At 38.5% G+C, this 20,904-nt stretch overlaps 2 protein-coding genes across 2 annotated transcripts; one reads left to right on the top strand and one right to left on the bottom strand.

Moving 5' to 3' along the window:
- The first annotated feature begins 727 nt into the window (after positions 1-727).
- LOC103127696 (olfactory receptor 2G3-like) lies at positions 728-1,666 on the top strand. Its single transcript, XM_007538576.1, has one exon. It carries the CDS (start codon positions 728-730, stop codon positions 1,664-1,666), a length of 939 nt encoding a protein of 312 aa, XP_007538638.1.
- A 14,257-nt stretch (positions 1,667-15,923) lies between these two features.
- LOC103127697 (olfactory receptor 10C1-like) lies at positions 15,924-16,877 on the bottom strand. Its single transcript, XM_007538577.2, has one exon. It carries the CDS (start codon positions 16,872-16,874, stop codon positions 15,924-15,926), a length of 951 nt encoding a protein of 316 aa, XP_007538639.1. The 5' UTR covers positions 16,875-16,877.
- Between the last annotated feature and the right edge of the window lie 4,027 nt (positions 16,878-20,904).

Raw genomic sequence — 20,904 nt, 5'->3', positions numbered from 1 at the left:
CTGACTAGAATTCCAGGTGATATGGTGGCCTGGTAGTGGCTAAAGAGTCATCATTAAAGTATGCCAGTCTCTTGCCCTTATTCAGTTTTTGTAGTCCTTCCTTTGTCTGACAAGTTTAGCTTTGGAGTGATTGAGGGAAATGAAAGAGGAAGTAGGTGAGGAGAGCCATATTTGACACTACTTATCTATTCATATTTGCACAGATCATTAGCTCAGATATGAAGATTTTGCATTTTTTCACTACAGCATAATTTTCCAGCTTTCATATTTCTTTATAGATATCATCTAGTTTAAAAATGTTTGTAAACCTATGACCATTATGGATCCTCCTCACTTACTACATTTAACATATTTCAGTTTGTCTAGATTTAAATTCCCTAAGTAATGGGACATTAATGGTTTACAGTACAGTTGTTGGCACATGGATACAATTTCTCATCTCACCAAGATAGGTATCTGCAAAACATTCTCATCCCCAAATTAGCTCCATCATCGTGCTCAAGGCAGCTGCTGCTCCCCCCATTCATCTCCTAGCTGTATTTTTACTTATGTCCTCCTGGAAATGTAGAACTCTACCCTTCTCCCCACTCCTTGCCAAAAATATGCACAATCACACCTGTCTTCAGAATCAACTTCTCACAACTATATTTCTGACTTTGTTTCTTCCTATCTGAAATTCACACTTTTTAATGTATCTCTTTCCGTTTTCATAGGTAGAATGATGAAGATGATGGTTAATGAGAGTGTGGCAGATGATTTCATACTGGTAGGGTTCTCTGACCAGCCTCAACTTGAGAAGATCCTCTTTGTGGTTGTATTAATTTCCTACCTCCTGACACTGGTAGGCAACACAGTTATCATCTCGGTTTCATGCCTGGATCCCATGCTCCACACACCCATGTATTATTTTCTGACCAATCTCTCCTTTGTTGACCTCTGCTTTACCACTAGCATTGTTCCTCAACTGCTGTGGAACCTCCATGGTCCAGCCAAGACAATTACCCCTATAGGGTGTGCCATTCAACTCTATGTATCCCTGGCACTGGGATCCACTGAGTGTGTTCTCCTGGCAGTCATGGCATTTGATCGTTATGCTGCTGTTTGCCGACCACTCCATTATTCCACAGTCATGCACCCACAACTGTGCCAGTCTCTTGCAGGACTTGCATGGCTGAGTGGAGTGGGAAACACCCTGATTCAGGGCACAGTCACACTTCGACTACCTCGCTGTGGGAATCGCAGGATTTACCACTTCATCTGTGAAGTACCTGCCATGATCAAGTTGGCCTGTGTAGACATTCATGCCAATGAGGTTCAACTCTTCATGGCATCCTTAATACTACTACTCCTCCCTCTGGGACTCATCCTGATCTCATATGGGTTCATTGCCCAAGCAGTAATGAGGATCAGATCAGCTCAAGCCTGGCGTAAAGCCCTTGGAACTTGTGGGTCCCACCTGCTGGTTGTATCTCTCTTCTATGGGACCATCACAGCTGTCTATATCCAACCCAACAGCTCCTATGCCCACAGTCAAGGAAAGTTCATAACCCTCCTGTATACTGTAGTAACTCCCACCCTCAACCCTCTCATTTACACTCTGAGAAACAAAGATGTAAAGGGGGCTTTGAAAAGGCTGATACGGAAAGATCAGAGCAAAGCAGAGTGAAAAATTCTAAGGCACTAAAGGCTTAACAGGCCTAACTAATGTAGAAGTGCTGGGAGAAAAGATACCAGAAGGCATTATCTTTGGAAAAATAAAACTGTGCATCAGTAGCCTGAGTCCAGGGTATATACTCCTATATGTTCATACACATTTTTAAATATTAAAGGTAATGATAAATAGCAATGATCATGATGATACTTAAATTTGAGTGTGCCCTCTGTTCCAGGCACTGAGATTCTAACATGATCTCATGACTTCATTCCTTTCTTAGGTGAGGGCCCTTAGTTCAGTGTTATCATCTTTCCAGTGCAATCTTGGCCTACACACTGAAGTGATTTTGGAGGATATTTCCACTTTAACTTAATTGCATTTGGAATTTTGCTGGAGAAATTGTTCTTCAATTTTGCTCTCAACCCAATAAACTATAACAAGTCCTTGAATCAAGTTTCAATACCTAATACAGGGAGGCTTGCTGCGGATTTATTTTTAAAAAAACAAGCAAAGTATGGCTATAATCTTGTTTTTAAAAGTTTACTATATAAGATACACCTTAATTTTTTTATTATCTTTATTTTATTTACTGGATACAGACAGCCAGAAATCAAGAAGGATGGGGGTGATAGAAAGGGAGAGACAGAGAGATGCCTGCAACACTGCTTCACCACTTGGAAATCTTTCCTCCTGCACGTGGGGACTGGGGGCTCGAACTGTGTCCTTGTGCATTGTAACATGTGCACTCAACCAGTTGCGCCACTACCTGGCCCAAGATACACCTTTAAAAACCATTTACAATGTTAAAATATTCCCTTTACTTTTGTGCAATTTAATCCTCCAGATAAATGCATAAGAGTGGTATGGTTTTTCCATGTTTAAAATTTTAAGGAATCTCCATGTTGTTTTTCATAGAAGACACAACTTACATTCCCACCATAATATACAAGAATTCTTTTCCCCACACTGTCACCAAAGTTTGTTTCCAATATTTTTATATATATTATAATCATAGACTAATAGATGAGATTTTTTTTTATAGTTGTCTTCACTTACATTTCCCTAGTAACAAGTGATTTTGAGCAACATTTCATGGGTCTGTGGGCCATTTGTATCACTTCTTTGAAGTGTCTTTTTGGGAATTCGTCCATTTTATATAGGAACTCTTCTTTTCCCTTGAGTTCTATTATTTCTTTATATACTTTGGATATCAACCACTTACCAGATGAGTGATGTGACAGTACCTTCTCCCATTTTCTAGACTGATTTTTTTGTTTTTGTGGTAGTCCTTCTTATGAAATCACATTACTAGGAGAAGTGATGATTTACAAGACTATTGTCACATGTGTACTGTTACTTACCTCCTTCTTCTTCTTCTTCTTCTTCTTCTTCTTCTTCTCCTTCTCCTTCTCCTTCTCCTCCTCCTCCTCCTCCTCCTCCTCCTCCTCCTCCTTCTTCTTCTTCTTCTTCTAGCGTTTGCCCTTCTTCCATAGCCAGTATCTCCTCATTATGTGTATCATCTTGGTACACCCTCTGCCAACTTATCATCTTCCTCCTTTTAAGGTAATGGGTCTTCATACCCTTTCATGTTTAAATGAATGAATTGAATTGAACAGTATGTGGCAACAAATGAATATACAGCAAAAGAAACATCATGATCAACAATGAATATCACTATTATCCACTGATAGAGTTCTCACATTTTTTTTAAAAAATTATTATTTCTGTATTGATTTGTGTTGGATAGAGGCAGAGAGAAATTGAATGGGAGAGAAATAGAAAGGTAGAGATACCTGCAACACTGCTTCTCTACTTGTAGAGTCTCTTCCCTGCATATGGGGACCAGGGACTTGAACCAAAGGTCCTTATGCACTATAACATGTGCATTCTACCAGGTTTGCCACCACCTGGCATCTAGCATTCTTTTTCTTTCTTATCCATATTTATTATTGAGGTTTACTAACAGATAAAATTTTATAGTGTCAGTGAGATGACTTACCAGGTAGGATGAGTGAATTGCTAAGTGTGTGGCCCAGGTTCAAGCCACAATACTGCATGGCAGATGCTATAGAATCAGAGGAACTAAAAAAAAAAAAAAAAAAAAAAAAGGAGGGGTGAACAGTCAACTTATGGGTGCCTGCTTTGCCATGTTCATAGCCCAGGTTCAAGTTCCAGATATACCACCGTAGGGTATAGCACTAGAGGAAGTTTCTGTGCTAGGGTATCTCTCACTATTTTTTTAAAAGATTTTATTCATTTATTAATGAGAAAGATAGGAGGCGAGAGAAGGAACCAGACATCACTCACAACTCCACACAATTCCCACCACCCAATCTCCATATCCCATCCCCTCCCCTGATAACTTTCCCATTCTCTATCCCTCTGGAAGCATGGACCCAGGGTCCTTGTGGGTTGCAGAAGGTAGAAGGTCTGGCTTCTGTAATTGCTTCCCCGCTGAACATGGGCGTTGACTGGTTGGTCCATACTCCCAGTCTGCCTCTCTCTTTCCCTAGTTGGGTGGGTCTCTGGGGAAGTAGAGCTCCAGGGCACATTGGTGGGGTCTTCAGGGAAGCCTGGCCGGCATCCTGATGGCATCTGGAACCTGGTGGCTGAAAAAAGAGTTAACACACAAAGCCGAACAAATTGTTGAGCAATCATGGACCCAAAGGTTGGCATAGTGGAGAGGAAGTGTTGGGGGGGGGTACTCACTGCAAACTCTAGTGTACTTCTGCTTTCAGGTATATATTTTGCACTAGTTTATGGATAAGTGTGAACATATGCTCTCTCTCACAGAAACTGGTCTATATCTAGGTTTTGGGACTTTGTTAGAAAGTGAACCACCTGGGATGGAATTAGAGAACACTATGAAAGGAAAGGTCTCACCCGAGTAATGAAGCTGAAGGGTTGTCATTCCACACCTGTAGTCTCTGGACACAGTCTGAGTTGAAGCATGTTGAGGTGGCAATTGTTGTGTTGATTAGGTTGCAGACATCACTCTGGTACATGTGCTGCTGGGGATTGAACTCAGGACCTAATGCTTAGCCACTATGTCATCTCCCAGACCACTCTCACTCTCTATTTTTGTCTCACTCTTTCCACCTGAAAAATAATGACCCAAAGCAATAAAGCTCCAGCGATGAAAAAAGTTGTCTATAGTTAAAGTGTGTAACATAACAAATTGATATGTATATGCTCTGTTAAATGATTACCGCAATTGCATCAATGAAGACATGGTTATCTTGTCTAGTTAGAATTTGTGCATATATATGTATATAGTGACTACAGTTAAGATTTACTTTCTTGGGCCTAGGAGGCAGCATAGCTGTAGTGCACCAGAGTTGTATACTTCAGGTTCCAGGAGTTTCAGGTTCAATCTCTGATAACACCATATGCCAGAACTAAACATTATTCTGTTGTCTTTCTCTCTCTCATTGGTAGAAAATAAATTTAAAAAGCTTTATTGAAAACATTTACTCATTTAACAATTTTAACTATATGATGATATAATTGACTATCCAACAGCATGACGCTAAGAATCTGTTAATCCTAATTAAATTCTAATTAAACTAAGTGAAAGTTTGTGTCTACTGATCAACAAGATAAAAATAAGTATTTTTATTTAGCAATCCTTCATAGATCATAGTAGCTCCATAGGAACTGAGTGGTCAAATCCAAGGTAGTGCCTCAAAAGGTATTTAGTGCTACTCAATTTATTGTAATCATATTTCTCTGTCTTGTAAACAAATTTTTGATAATTTTAAAGTATGATAATTTATTACACAGCCACATAGATGCACATTTAGAATTTAAATATTTATTTATTTTTTTCAATTTTCTTCCTCCATTTTTTCATTTAAATATGATTTGTCCCTTTAATTACCTTACTTAAACACAAGTCATTCCAGGAAATAGTGATCAGTAATTTGAAAAGTACTGAGAGAGAACTCATAACATAATGTATAAAAGAGTTAAACCAACAAGAAGGAACATTGGAGAAATGAACCAGGACAAGAGTCCAGCTAAAGGCCCCCCAAAGGGTGAAGCATAAAATAATGAGGTCAACCTCCAAACACTGGTTAATGACATAATCACAGGAGTGAGTAAAGAGTTTGAAAGAATTGGCATCAGAAATGCAGTAACAACAAATGAGACTCTGGAAGAAAACACTAATTATCTCAAGCTTATTAGAGAACTGAAAGCTGAAATAGCTGAGCTAAGAACACAACTAGCTGAACAAGCTAAAACAGTATCAGAACAAGGTAACAAAATAGATGAACTCCAAAAAACAGTAGAGGGGAGAGAGAATAGAATAAAGGAGGCTGAAGACAGAATTAGCAAGTTTGAGGACCAATTAGAGACAACTAAAAAAGAAGTAAGAGATTTCAAAATGAGATTAAGAGATACTGAAAACAACAACAGAGACTTATGGGATGACTTCAAAAAAAATAATATACACATTATTGGCTTACCAGAGGAAGAAAGAGAGGGAGGGGAAGAAAGCATTCTTCAGGACATAATAGATGAGGACTTCAATAGTCCAGACAACATAAAACACATAAAGGTTCAAGAAGCCCAGAGGGTCCCAAACAGAATTAACCCAGACTTGAAGACACCAAGACACATTCTATTTAGAATGGAAAGGAATAAGAATAAAGAAATGATCCTGAAGGCTGCAAGAGAAAAACAAAGAGTCACCTACAGAGGAAAACCCATAAGATTAGTAGCAGACTTCTCCACACAAACACTACAGGCCAGAAGAGAATGGCAAGATAGCCATTGAGTGCTCCATGAGAAAGGCTTTCAACCAAGAATACTGTATTCTGCTAGACTGTCATTCAGACTAGATGGAGGCATAAAAATCTTCTCAGACAAGCAACAGTTTAAAGAATCAACTATCACCAAGCCTGCCCTGAAAGAAGTTCTGAAAGGTCTCCTATAAACTGTCAGACCACCATACATAGGCCATATATCAGAACACTCTAAAAATCTACAAGAATGGCATTAAAACATCTTCAATCTCTGATATCAATAAATGTCATGGCCTGAATTCACCTATTAAAAGACACAGAGTAGGAAGATGAATCAGAAAACACAATGCAACGATATGCTGTCTAAAGGAATTCCACCTAATTCAACAAGACAAACACAGACTCAAAGTGAAAGAATGGAAAACAGGCCAATGGCCCACAAAAAAGGGCAGGAACAGCTAGGCTCATATCTGACATGGTAGACTTTAAAATAAATTATATTAAAATAATAGGGATAGACATTACTTAAGGCTCAGAGGATCAGTCAACCAAGAGGACTTAACAATTATTAACATCTATGTACCCAATGAGAAGCCATCTAAATACATCAAATATCTACTGAAAGAGGTACAGCAATATATTAACAGCAACACAGTGATAGTAGGGGACTTCAACACCCCACTCTCTCAACTTGACAGATCATCCAGGCAGAAAATCAGTAAAGACATAAGGGAGCTAAATGAGGAGATAAACTAGAACTATTGGACATTTTCAGTCATTCATCCCAAGAAACTGGAATACATATTTTACTCAAGTCCACATGAGTCATTCTCAAGGATAAACCATATGTTGGGCCAAAAAGACAGTATCAGCAAATTCAAGAGCATTGACATCATCCCAAAATCTTCTTGGACCACAGTGGAATTAAACTAACACTTAACAATCAACAAAATATCAGCAAGAGTCCCATAATGTTGAAGTTCACCAGTACACTACTTAACAACTACTGGGTCAAAGAGGAAATAAAGGAAGAAATCACAATGTTTTGAGACTTCAATGAAAATGAAGACATAAAGTATCAAAATACTTGGGACACAACTAAGGCAGTACTGAGAGGGAAGTTCATAGCCATACAGGCACACATTAGGAAACAATAAAAAGCACATATAAACAGCCTGATTGCACATCTGAAGAACAAAGGAATCCTAAAGCAACCAGAAGGACAGAAATCACTAAAGTTAGGGCAGAAATAAATAACATTCAAAATAAGAAAACCATACAAAAGATCAATGAAAATAAATATTGGTTCTTTGAAAGAGTGAACAAAATCAACAAACCTTTAGCCAGACTCACAATTCAAAAAAAGGGAGAAGACCCAAATAAATCGGATCATAAATGAAAGAGGAGATATCACAACAGACACCACAGAAATTCAACATATCATGTGATGCTTCTATGAACAACTATATGCCACAAAGCTAGAGGACATGCAAGAAATGGATGATTTACTAGATACCTACCAACTTCCAAAACTAAGTAAAGAAGTAGGTAACATGAACGGGCTCATCACAGCTAATGAAATTGAAACAGTTATCAAAAACCTTCCAAAAAATAAAAGTCCCGGACCAGATGCTTTTACAAATGAATTCTACAAAACCTTCAAAAAAGAACTAATACTTCTACTTTTGAAAATCTTCCAGAAGATTGAAGACACTGGAATACTCTCTTCCAGCTTCTATGAAGCCAACATCACTTAGATACCAAACACAGACAGGGACACAACCAGAAAAGAACACTACAGACCAGTATCTCTGATGAACATAGATGCTAAAATATTGAACAAAATTCTAGCCAACCAGATATAGCATTATATTAACAAGATTGTTCATCATGACAAAGTGGGGTTTATCCCAGGCATGCAAGATCGGTTTAATATACATAAATCAACCAACGTGATCCACCACATCAACAAAATCAAGACCAAAAACCACATGCTCATATCAATAGATTCAGAGAAAGCCTTTGACAAAACACAACATCACTTTATGATCAAAACACTACAAAAAATGGGAATAGATGGAAAATTCCTGAAGATAGTGGATTTCTATATATATATAGCAAACTTACAGCCAACATCATACTCAATGGTGAAAACCTGGAAGCATTCCCCCTCAGATCAGGTACTAGACAGAGATACCCACTATCACCATTACTATTCAACATAGTGTTGGAAGTTCTTGCCATAGCAATCAGGCAGGAACAAGGAATTAAAGGGATACAGACTGGAAGAGAAGAAGTCAAACTCTCCCTATTTGCAGATGACATGATAGTATACACAGAAAAACCTAAGGAATCCAGCAAGAAGCTTTTGGACATCATCAGACAATACAGTCAGGCTACAAAATTAACATTCAAAAGTCAATGGCATTCCTCTATGCAAACAGTTGGAAGAAGTTGAAATCCAGAAATCAATTCCTTTTACTATAACAACAATAACAATAAAATATCTAAGAACAAACCTAACCAAAGAAGTGAAAGACTGGTATACTGAAAATTATGAGTCACTACTCAAGGAAATTGAAAAGGACACAAAGAAGTGGAAAGATATTCCATGTTCATGGGATGGAAGAATTAACATCATAAAAATGAATATACTACCCAGAGCCATCTACAAATTTAATGCTATCCCCATCAAGATCCCATGCACATTTTTAGGAGAATAAAATAAATGCTACAAATGTTTATCTGGAACCAGAAAAGACCTAGAATTGCCAAAACAATCTTGAGAAGAAATAACAGAACTGGAGGCATCACACTCCCAGATCTCAAATTGTATTATATGGCCATTGTCATAAAAACTGCTGGGTACTGGAACATGAATAGACATACTTAGCAGTGGAAAAGAATTGAGAGCCCAAAAGTAAGCCCCCACACCTTTGGACATCTAATATTTGACAAAAGTGCTCAGACTATTAAAGGGGAAAGCAGAGTCTCTTCAACAAATATTGTTGGAAAAAATGGGTTGAAACATGCAGAAGAATGAAACTGAAACACCCTATTTCCCCAAATACAAAAGTAAATCCCAAGTGGACCAAGGACTTGGATGTTAGACCAGAAACTATCAGATACTTACAGGAAAATATTGGCAGAACTCTTTTCTCCATGAATTTTAAAGTCATCTTCAATGAAATGAATCCAATTACAAAGAAGGCTATGGCAAGCATAAACCTTTTGACTACATCAAATTAAAAAGCTTCTGCACAGCAAAAGAAACCACTACCCAAACCAAGATACCTCTCACAGAATGGGAGAAGATCTTTACGTACCATACATTAGGCAAGAGGCTAATAACCAGATTATATAAAGAGCTTGCAAATCTCAACAACAAGACAGCAAATAACCCCATCCAAAAATGGGGGGAGGACATGGACAGAATATTCACCACAGAAGAGATCCAAAAGGCCGAGAAACACATGAAAAAATGCTCCAAGTCTCTGATTGTCAGATGCAAATAAAGACAACAATGAGATATCATTTCACTCCTGTGAGAATTTCAAACATCAGAAAAGGTAACAGCAGGAAATGCTGGAGAGGTTGTGGGAACAAAGGAACCCTCCTACACTGCTGGTGGGAATGTCAGTTGGTCCAACCTCTGTGGAGAACAGTCTAGAGAACTCTCAGAAGGCTAGAAATGGACCTAACCTATGATCCTGCAATTCCTCTCTTGGGGATATATCCTAAGGAACCCAACACACCCATCCAAAAAGATCTGTGTACACATATGTTCTTGGCAGCACAATTTCTAATAGCCAAAACCTGGAAGATGTCCAACAACAGATGAGTGTCTGAGCAAGTTGTGGAATATATATATATATATATATATATATATATATATATATATATATATATATATATATATTACTACTACTACTAAGCTGTAAAAAATGGCGACTTCACCATTTTCAGCCGATCTTGGATGGACCTTGAAAAACTCATGTTGAGTGAAATAAGTCAGAAACAGAAGGATGAATATGGTATGATCTCACTCTCAGGTAGAAATTGAAAAACAAACCTTCTTCCTCAACTTCTGTTGATGAGTGGGATCATCCCATACTCATCTTTATCTTTCTGACTTAGCTCACTTAACATAATTCCTTCTAGCTCTGTCCAAGATGGGTTAGCGAAGGTGGGTTCATTGTTCTTGATAGCTGCATAGCATTCCATTGTGTATATATACCACAGCTTTCTCAGCCACTCTTCTGTTGTTGGGCACCTGGGTTGCTTCCAGGTTTTAGCTATTATGAATTGTAAGTAGGGCACCAAAGTAAAAACCCTGTGGTGAGGGGTAAACATGCAGCTTCCTGGGACAGTGGGGGGTGGGAGTGGGTGGGAGGGATGGGTCACAGTCTTTTGGTGGTGGGAATGGTGTTTATGTACACTCCTAGTAAAATGTAGTCATATAAATCACTAGTTAATTAATATGAGAGGGGGAAAATTAATTGTATGTCTCGAAGTTTTTCAAAACACAAACTGAATCTTTTCAGTATATAGGCTGTGTAATTGATATGCAGACTCTCTCAAAAGCCTAGACCAAGTAGATCAGAAGCAACCAATAGCACAGCTATATACAAGATACTGGGTACTGTACAGCAAACCATAACAAAAGGACTTTTCAAAGTTAACCCAATTACCAAATAATGTGATGATGACATTAACTATCGATTGTCTTTTTGAACCCTAAGACAGCAGGAACCTCACATCTCCACCTGGAGCCTCTACTTCCCCCAGTCCTGGAACCATTGGATAGGGCCCACTTTCCCGTATGCCTCTCCCAATCCATATCAAATAATATTGCATCTGCCGATCACAACCTAACCAACACAACGATTGCCACCTCAACATGCTCCACTTTAGACTGTATCCAGAGACTTCACCTGTGGAATGACAACCCTTCAGCTTCATTACTCGGGTGAGACCTTTCCTTTCATAGTATACTCTAATTCCATCCCAGGTGGTTCACTTTCTAACAAAGTCCCAAAACCTAGATATACACCATTTTCTGTGAGAGAGAGCATATGTTCACACGTATCCGTAAACTACTGCAAAATACATGCCTGAAAGCAAAGTACACTAGAGTTTGCAGTGAGTACCCCCCAACACTTTCTCTCCACTATGCCAACCTTTGGGTCCATGATTGCTCAACAATTTGTTTGGCTTCGTATGTTAACTCTCTTTTCAGTCACCAGGTTCCAGATGTCATCAGGATGCCGGCCAGGCTTCCCTAGACTGAAGACCCCACCAATGTGTCCTGGAGCTCTGCTTCCCCAGAGACCCACCCAACTAGGGAAAGAGAGAGGCAGACTGGGAGTATGGACCAACTGGTCAACGCCCATGTTCAGCGGGGAAGCAATTACAGAAGCCAGACCTTCTACCTTCTGCACCCCACAAGGACCCTGGGTCCATGCTCCCAGAGGAATAGAGAATGGGAAAGCTATCAGGGGAGGGGGTGGGATATGGAGATTGGGTGGTGGGAATTGTGTGGAGTTGTACCCCTCCTACCTTATGGTTTTGTTAATCCTTTCTTAAATAAAAAAAAGAGAAAGAAATTGAAAAACAAGATCAGAAGATAAAACACAAGTAGAACCTGAACTGGAATTGGTGTATTGCACCAAACTAAAAGACTCTGGGGTGGTTGGGTAGGGAGCATACAGATCCAAGAAGGATGACAGAGGACCTGGTGGGGGTTGTATTATTATATGAAAAACTGGGAAATGTTATGCATGTATAAACTATTGCATTTACTGTTGAATGTAAAACATTAATTCCCCAATAAATAAATTCTAAGAAATTTTAAAAAAGAACATACAATTATGTAAGTCAACATGACTTCAATGAAAAATGGACTCTCAGAATTGTACCCCTCTTATCCTATATTCTTGTCAGTGTCTCCATTTTATAAATAAAAAAAAAGAAAGGAAGAAAGAAAGAAAAATGGACTCTCCTAAATACTAAAAATGAATATAGACTTCCATCCCAAATGGCATTTTCAACTCCAACATAAACAACTGGTACACACTTTTACCACTTAGACAAGTCTATAAGTAAGGTAGTTTCTCTAAAATAAAGATTAATTCCTTATAGATCATAGCAACTCCCTGAGAATTAGATGTTCAAATTCAAGGCAATGACTCTACAAGTCCCTGGAGCTACTAGATTGGACTGTTACCATGTTAATTTTCTTAACATCAAGCTTTTTCCTATGATTTTCAAATATACAGGGTCACAATAGAGAATTATTTCTAAAAATAAGTGTATAAAAATTCAGGTATAATTATTTTTCTAAAGAAATAGATACTGATTGACAACATAGCTCACCTGGATAGTGTGTCTACTTTTTGTCATGTACCTGACCCAGATTTCACCACACCATGGAAGCTTTTGTGCTGTGGTGGCTTTCTTTCTCTCCCTGCCTCTCCTCTGTTTCTACCTTAAAACAGAAAAGTGAGGGGCAGAGTCAAGATGTTGGCTTGGAGACAACATCAGGTGTGAGCTCTGTAAGGAAGCTGCTTTCAACTTGGGAACCTCAGGTGAGGATAGCATTTTTGGGTCAGTGGTGGAGGAAGAGAAGAGTGGGTGGTCAGAGTGGCACCAAAGAAGAGTCCTATAAACAATCTTTGAATTGGCAAACAGAAAAGGACAAAGGAAACAGGGATTCACATGGGGGCATTTTGGCTTGGCTTTTTTTTTTTTCTGCATTTCCCCTGTCCCAAGACCAACCCCCACACCAGCTACTCCGACAAGCTTCCTGTGGAGCTAATTTCTTTATCAAGATTCCTTGTTCAGCAGAGGTATCATCCAAAGGAGGGTAATATCTCCCCAAGGAAAGACTTTTTTTTTTCTTCTTTCTTTTTATTTTTGAAGGGGGCTGGAGCTCTATCTAAGTGACAAAATACCTGACTAATCAGGGCCTCAGCCCTGCCTGGGTTAGATTACCTGTCTTTCATCATCTATCATTTGAGTTTGTTTGATAGCTGCTTCTTGTAATTGTTTTTGCTTTGTTTAAGAAGGGGACGAGGCTGTGTGTAGCCAATCTGGAGTGATCTAATCAGCAGACTGACTGTTGGGGTTTTTATTTTACTTTATATTATTATTATTATTACTATTTGCACTTGTCTCTTCCCTCCTTTCCATGTTGACCAAAATTAATTGTTGCTTTTTCCATTGACAAGTGCTATCCGCTGTGGGAAGAACTTGCCTTTCTCTTTTCTCCACTTTTCTTTTTCTTTCCTCCTGGCTTATCCAAACAAATCTCTTTCCTTTCACTGCTTTTTTGTTTTCTTTTTCTATCTGTATTCACTGGCACTCATTTGTGAATTTTCTTGTGGAAGAAGTCTGACTCGGAGTGGACTCTCTCTCTCTGTCTCACACACACACACACACACACACACACACACACACACACACACACTGTGTTTGTGTGTGTGTGTGTCTTTTCTCCTTTCCTTTCTCTTCCCACTATCTCTAGATTTTATAGTTGACAGTTGATTTGCCTAATTGTTTATTCTTGCTTTGTCTTTTTTCTTCTTTTCTTTTCTTTTTTTGGTTTGTTTTGGTTTTGGAGTGGAGCTGTTGCTTGGATAACTGGTTTTGGTTGAACAACATTAATCTTTACTTCAGTTGCTATTGTTGTACCTTCTGAGGTTTGTGACTTCATTTGTGAAAAGACTTTAGTTTAGTGTAGCTTGTACCCACATAACACAACAACCGAAGAATGACAGGACAGAAAAATACAAAAGCACATCAATTTTTAAAAAATTGTTAAATTGAGAGCAAATAAAACTGCTACCACAGTGAATCAGAATAGGAGCCCAGAAGAAACTTCAAATAAGTCAGAAGCAACTATAAATAAGGAAAGTATCCAAGTAACAATTGACCCATTAATCACAGAAATGAGGACAGCTATTGAGGAAAAGGCTATCAGAAATAGGAAAATGACAGATGAGACCCTCAAGGAAAATACTAGCTACCTTGAGGTAATTAGAGAACTGAAAGCCAAAATAGCTGAGCTTAGAGGCCAGCTAGCTGAACAAGCTAGTACTGTAACTGAGCAAGGTAAAAAAAAAAAAAAGAGCTGAAGTGAAGAAGGAAGCTGAGGGAAGGGAAAACAGATTAACAGGAGCAGAAGACAGAATTAGCCAGACAGAGGATGAGTTAGAGAAAACTAAAAAGGAGGTTAAAGAGTTTAAAAAAAAATGTAAGCTCAAAGTAGCAAAGTCCCAGTGATAAAGAAAGAAAGAGAGATAGAGAAAGGAAAAGAACAGATAAACATATTGGCCTTGATTTCAGTATAAATCATATATGTGTTATGCTTTTAAATAAGACACTTTAGACTGGATGGTGGCACATCCCATAGACCATAAGGACCCAGCTTCCACTCCCTTTCCCATCTACAGGGAGAAAGACTCATGAGTGTTAAATCAGTGCTGCAGATAGTGTCTCTCTTTCTCTCTCCCTTTCTCCACTTTCCATCTCAATTTCACTCTGTCTTTATCAAATAAATAAATAAATAAATATTTTTAAAATAAATAAATAGGAGATTTTATTTCAACATTTTGAGATGTAAATTTGATTTCCTTTGTTTCTGTGTTTTATACCACAAATTTATAGCAGTTAGTATTCATTTCTGTGTCATATACTATGAACTGAAAATTGCTAAAAATGATTTATGGAGGGGGATAATTCACTTCATATAGTTATTAGGCAATTAGGAGTCATGTGGAACAGACACATGCATAATCACTCCCCCCAGTGACCAAATCAGAAGACAGATGGATCCTAGGGGCTAGGAAATGCTTGAGTATAGAATGGGGATTTGTCTGGATTTAGAAATACAGTCTGGACATTTATACTCAAAGTCTATACTAAACTGTTTTGGAAAACCTACCAGGGGTGGATTCACCTCTAAAATCTTTAAGTGATAACCATCTACTTTACAGAAAATAGTAGTTAGAAGGTTTCTGTGAGCTCAAGGGTATCTCCAATTTTTCCAATCATTTTTATTTAAAAAGGTCTTAATAGGTGTAGCTGTGACTGAAAATGGAAGAGAAGGCAGAACCATAGGAAAAAAAGGGAAAAAGTTCAGATGACAGATAGATAGATAGATAGATAGATAGATAGATAGATGATAGATAGATAGATGATAGATAGATAGTTGATAGATAGATAATTATTAAAGAAATAATAGTCAACCCATATCTGTGACCTTGGGAGAGTCACTGCAGTTTCCAGTGGAGGAAATGGGAACACAGAACTCTGATAGCAGAGATAGTGTGGATCTGTACCCCTGTTATCTTGTAATTTTGGCAACCACTAATAAAAATAAAATTAAATAAGTAAATAAGGTCTTTACAAGTTCAGTTGGAGTACGCAGAGTTGTCTGTTCCTTCTTTCATTACTCTTGGGCTCTGCTTACACACATATCAAAGAGTGATTTACATAGTCCTCTGGAAATAAAAGATGAGTCAAAACTTCTTCTTGCCCAGAGTCTTCCGGAGAGCTGCCTTGACTTCTTTGTTCCTCAAACTGTAGATGATGGGGTTGAGCATGGAGGTTACCACAGTATAGAAGAGGGCTAGGAGTTTGTCTGTTCCTGGAGAATGACTTGCCTTGGGCCTCAAGTAGGTCACAGACCCTGAGCCATAGAACAGTGTTACCACAAGTAGATGAGAAGAACAGGTGGAGAGAGCTTTCCTGCGGCCTTCAGGGGAGGGCATGATCAACACAGCTGCCAGAATTCTGCAGTAGGAAGCAATGATAAGTAAAAATGGGCTGGAAATGCAGAGGATGGCCACAACAAAAACTGCAGCTTCATTATGGGATGTGTCCCCACAGGCAAGTGCCAGGATAGGGGGTAGGTCACAGAAGAAGTGGTTTATTTCACAGGGGCCACAGAAATCCAAGGAGAAAATATAGTTAGTCTGGCCCAAGCCTACCAAACACCCCACTCCCCAAGAAACCATTGCCAGGTATGAGCACACTGCACGACTCATTCGTGTTGCATAGTGAAGTGGAGAGCATATGGCCATGTAGCGGTCAAAAGCCATAGCTGCCAACAGGCAACACTCACTAATAGCAAACAGTGTGAAGAAAAACATCTGTGTAGCACAACCTTCCCGAGAGATTCCTCTGGCCTCACTCACAAGGCTCTGCAGCATCTTGGGTATGACGGAACAAGTGTAGCCAATCTCCAAGAGAGACAAATTAGCCAGGAAGAAATACATGGGAGTGTGGAGGACTGGGTTGGTCCAGATGGCAAGAGCTATGAGACCATTGCCTGTCAGTGAAGCTAAGAACATGAGTAGGATAAGTGTAAATAAAAGGAAACACTGTTCAGTCACCTCAGAGAATTTGGCAAATACAAAGTGTTTGACAGACAGGCTGTTCTCCTGCCACAAGGAACAATTGAGGCTCATGTCCTGATAAAGAGAAGGAAAAAAGTCATCAGAAGTATTCTTCAGATATGAATAAAAATCTTTACATTTGTTTTGTTGACTTCTAGTGAGTCAAAGTTTCTGTTTTAAAGAGCATTTTGTCATCCTAGTGCATGATAGTGGATAAGGACTTCCGTCATGAGACTATGAGAAGCTGTACTATGAATCATTAACCTTACCCTCAATAAAGTGATTTGGACAAAAATTTTGAAATGATTGGAAACTCATTCTCACTTCTTTTGAAAACAAATGTGAGTCTGTACTCACTATGCCAGTTGATTTGTCCAAAATATACCTAGATTTCAAAAATAAAGGGAAAATAGTTCAGTTCTCTTTTACGTCACATGCACTTAACCCGCTGTACTACCACCTGACTTCCTGATTATTTATTATTATCTTTATTTATTTATTAGATAGAGACAGCAAGAAATTGAGAGGGAAGGGAGTCTACGGCAATACCACCCTGAACACGCCCAATCTCGTCTGATCGCGGAAGCTAAGCAGGGTCAGGTCTGTACTTGGATGAGAGAGGAAAGAGAGTGATAGGGTGAGAGACAGACACCTGCAACACTGCTTCACCACTTGCAAAGCTTTCCCCCTGTGGGTGGGGACCGGGGGCTTGAACTTGGGTCCTTGCACATAGTACCATGTGTGCTCAACCAGGTGCACCACCAGTCTCCTTCATCCCTTCCTTTAATCAGTTGTTAAATGCTACCAAATCAAAGTCCTCTTTGATCTGCCCATTTATGTTATCATTCCTTTGATTTCTTTGCTCATTCATTCAACAAGTATTGATTGACCCCCAGAATATTTTCTGTTGTCAGTCACGGAATCAAGGATGGAAAAAAAATTATGTATGGAAACTATCTTGTAAGGAAAAGAAGGAATTATACTGCCAACAGTGAAAAAATGCTTCAATAAAGACCAGTAAATTCAGAATATTGTTCGAGGATTGAGCAATACAGATGGTTGTTCAATGATGGTTCTTAACAATGAGAAGCAGGAGCTAAGATGTGAATGACAAGAAGGGGAAATCATGTAATATGCAGTTCAAACCTGAACCATGTGCATGGCAAGACACTGAAGATGAGTGCTCTCTCTGCCCCTTGTTTCCATTTCATAGTCTTCATTTTCCCACAGATGCTCAACATTTACTTCAGTTGTTATCCTCTGCCTGTTCAAGTTCTATTATACTTTCTCCTCTTTGGGAAGTTCTTCCAGACTCCTGTTTACCTTCATCTCTGTGCTAGGCAACTGACATCTCCACTGTGTGTTCCCAACACTCTATAACCGTTACAAAAATACTTACAAAACTCCAAGAAAATTAATTGTTAATTTCTTTCTGAGGTTAGCTTCATACACATCTCAAAGGGGAGAAATTTAATAATTTACTTTTTCTTGCCATTATATCCAGCACCATTAATAATGAACAGTACTTAAGGGTCATAGAATGATGTTGAAAAATTAAAATTCTGTCCAGGATGGTGGAAAGTCATAACAAGATTATCTAATGTCCTTTGTTCCCACGTTATCATGTGGTTGTTGAAGGTACGTAATATAATCAGAGAAGCTTCCAGTGCAATGAAGACAATGACAATATACAGTGAAAAAAAGAATAGGATTGGGGGTCGGGTAGTAGCTCAGTGGGTTAACCTCAAGGACCGGCATAAGGAGCCTAGTTCGAGCCCCGGCTCCCCACCTGCAGGGGAGTCACTTCACAATTGGTGAAGCAGGTCTGCAGGTATCTCTTTTTCTCTCCCCCTCTCTGTCTTCCCCTCCTCTCTCCATTTCTCTCTATCCTATCCAACAACGAAGACATCAACAACAACAACAATAATAACTTCAACAACAATAAAAAAAACAAGGGCAACAAAAAGGAAAATAAATTTAAAAAATAGGACTAGCACAAAGCAATTCTCTTGTGTAAAGCTAAAATTTGAGATCCAGGATGCTATTATCTAATATTGGGGCTTATCACTTATAACCAAAAAAAAAATGGTTATAGCCCATTGTGTAAGACAAATACATATGCCACTACTCTTAAGTTTAAAGTTGATTTAAATATTACTAGTTACAGAAGTTACAGGCTGGTCATTTAGAATATGTTGTGTGCCCATAGTGAGGTTTTAATGTTGTTTTCTGTTTTTATTTTATTTGTTAAGCCAGGGCTTTGTGCATGCATGATTCTACTGCTCCAGGTCACTTAGAAATGGGAAATAAAAGTATCAGCACATGTGTGCTGAGATATTTTCTCTTTATTTTATATGCCTAACATTTTATGTGATTGGTAGTTTTATTATTTATATTTGTTTCAGTTAAGATTGTTTTTAAGGCCTAAACATGTTGTGTATGTGTTTGGTCCGGTCAATTAAATTATGCTATTCTGGGAGTAGGGCAGTAGCGAAGCAGGATAAGCTCATGTGGCGCGAAGCTCAAGGACCAGCTTAAGGATTTCAATTCAAGCCCCCAGCTCCCCACCTGCAGGGGAGTCGATTCACAGGCGTGAAGCAAGTCTGAAGGTATCTATTTTTCTATCCCCCTCTCTGTCTTCCCCTCCTCTCTCCATTTCTCTCTGTACTATCAAACAACGAAGACAACAATAATTACTACAACAACAATAAAAACAAAGGCAACAAAAGGGAAAATAACTATATATAAAAGTTTTAAAAAGTTTTAAAAAGAATATTTCAAAAAATAATAAAATAAACTATGCTATTCCATTATATGACTACATCACAAGTAATTTACTACTTCTTAAACCTTTGATCATAAAAACATCTTGAAATGAAATGCATACCTATATAGTAATTGTTGAATACTAATACATCTAAATCACAAAGTATATACAATATTATAAGAATGAAAACAGAGGTCAGCAAAATAGATGACAAGTAGTGCAACTGCACTGTCATACTTGAAACCCAGGTTCAATGTCCCGTTCCACAGGAAGATGCTATGGCAACAGAGAAAACTCCCTGCCCTCTCTGTTTATTCAAATTATTAAAAAGTGGCTGGAATAGTGCAGATGAAGAGTTGGGGGGTCCTCCATTTTGTAGATAGCTAGTAGGCATTTTTAAATTCTATTCCAAAGGGTCTGTGGCTATACTAGGTTTTTTTTTTTTGTTTTTTCCCCCCCTAAGCCTGAAATCTGAAAGAGAGAGGCAGGCTGGGAGTATGGATTGACCTGTCAACACCCATGTTCAGCAGGGAAGCAAAAGCAGACCTTCCACCTTCTGCGTTCCACAATGACCTTGGGTCCATACTCACAGAGGGTTAAAAAATAGGAAAGCTATCAGGGAAGGGGATGGGATACAGAGTTTTGGTAATGGGAATTGTGTGGAGTTGTACCCCTCTTATCCTATGGTTTTGTTGATGTTTCCTTTTTTATAAAAAAAAAAGTAAATAAATAAAAATAAAAATGGCCAGGGACCTGGGAAGTGGCATAGTGATTAGAACATCATTCACATCACATGTGCCAAAGTGATGTTTCAGTTATCTCTTCCTCTCTTTCTTGTCAACAAATCTTTTTTTAAAGTGAAAAAAGTATTCACTTATAATGAAAACACATTTGAAAAGCTAAGCTTTATTTTGGTTTTCAACATTTTAGTTTAAAAAATTTATTTATTTACTTACTTTATTAATGAAAAGGGTTGGAGAAGAAAAAGAAAAAGAACCAGAGTATCACGCTGGCACATGTGCTGCCAGGGATCTAACTCAGAACCTCATGCTTGAGAGCCCAACACTTGACCCACTGACCCACCTTCCAGACAACTAGTTTCCAATATTTTGGTTATTAGTATATATCCTTTTTTCCCAAAGTTATGATTTATCTGGTTTCCCTTAGATAAACTCAAATAAGAATTGTGGTATTCTCTAATAAATATCAATTTTTAACAAAAGTATCTCTTGGTCTTTTACTCAAATTGCAGATGTCCTACAGTTTCAGGTGTTCTTTTGAAATGTCATAAACAAATATTCTAGGAACCAGGTGGTGGCACACCTGGTTGAGAGC

Source organism: Erinaceus europaeus, chromosome 4 (assembly GCF_950295315.1).
Source record: "Erinaceus europaeus chromosome 4, mEriEur2.1, whole genome shotgun sequence".
In the NCBI taxonomy this organism is placed as follows: Eukaryota; Metazoa; Chordata; class Mammalia; order Eulipotyphla; family Erinaceidae; genus Erinaceus; species Erinaceus europaeus.
Note: the sequence above shows the minus strand (reverse complement) of the source record. Positions and strands in the feature narration are given on the sequence as shown.

Bases quoted from the DNA above. Each gene is read 5' to 3' on its own strand.
- LOC103127696 (XM_007538576.1), top strand. From the start codon at position 728: ATGATGGTTAATGAGAGTGTGGCAGATGATTTCATACTGGTAGGGTTC.
- LOC103127697 (XM_007538577.2), bottom strand. From the start codon at position 16,874: ATGAGCCTCAATTGTTCCTTGTGGCAGGAGAACAGCCTGTCTGTCAAA.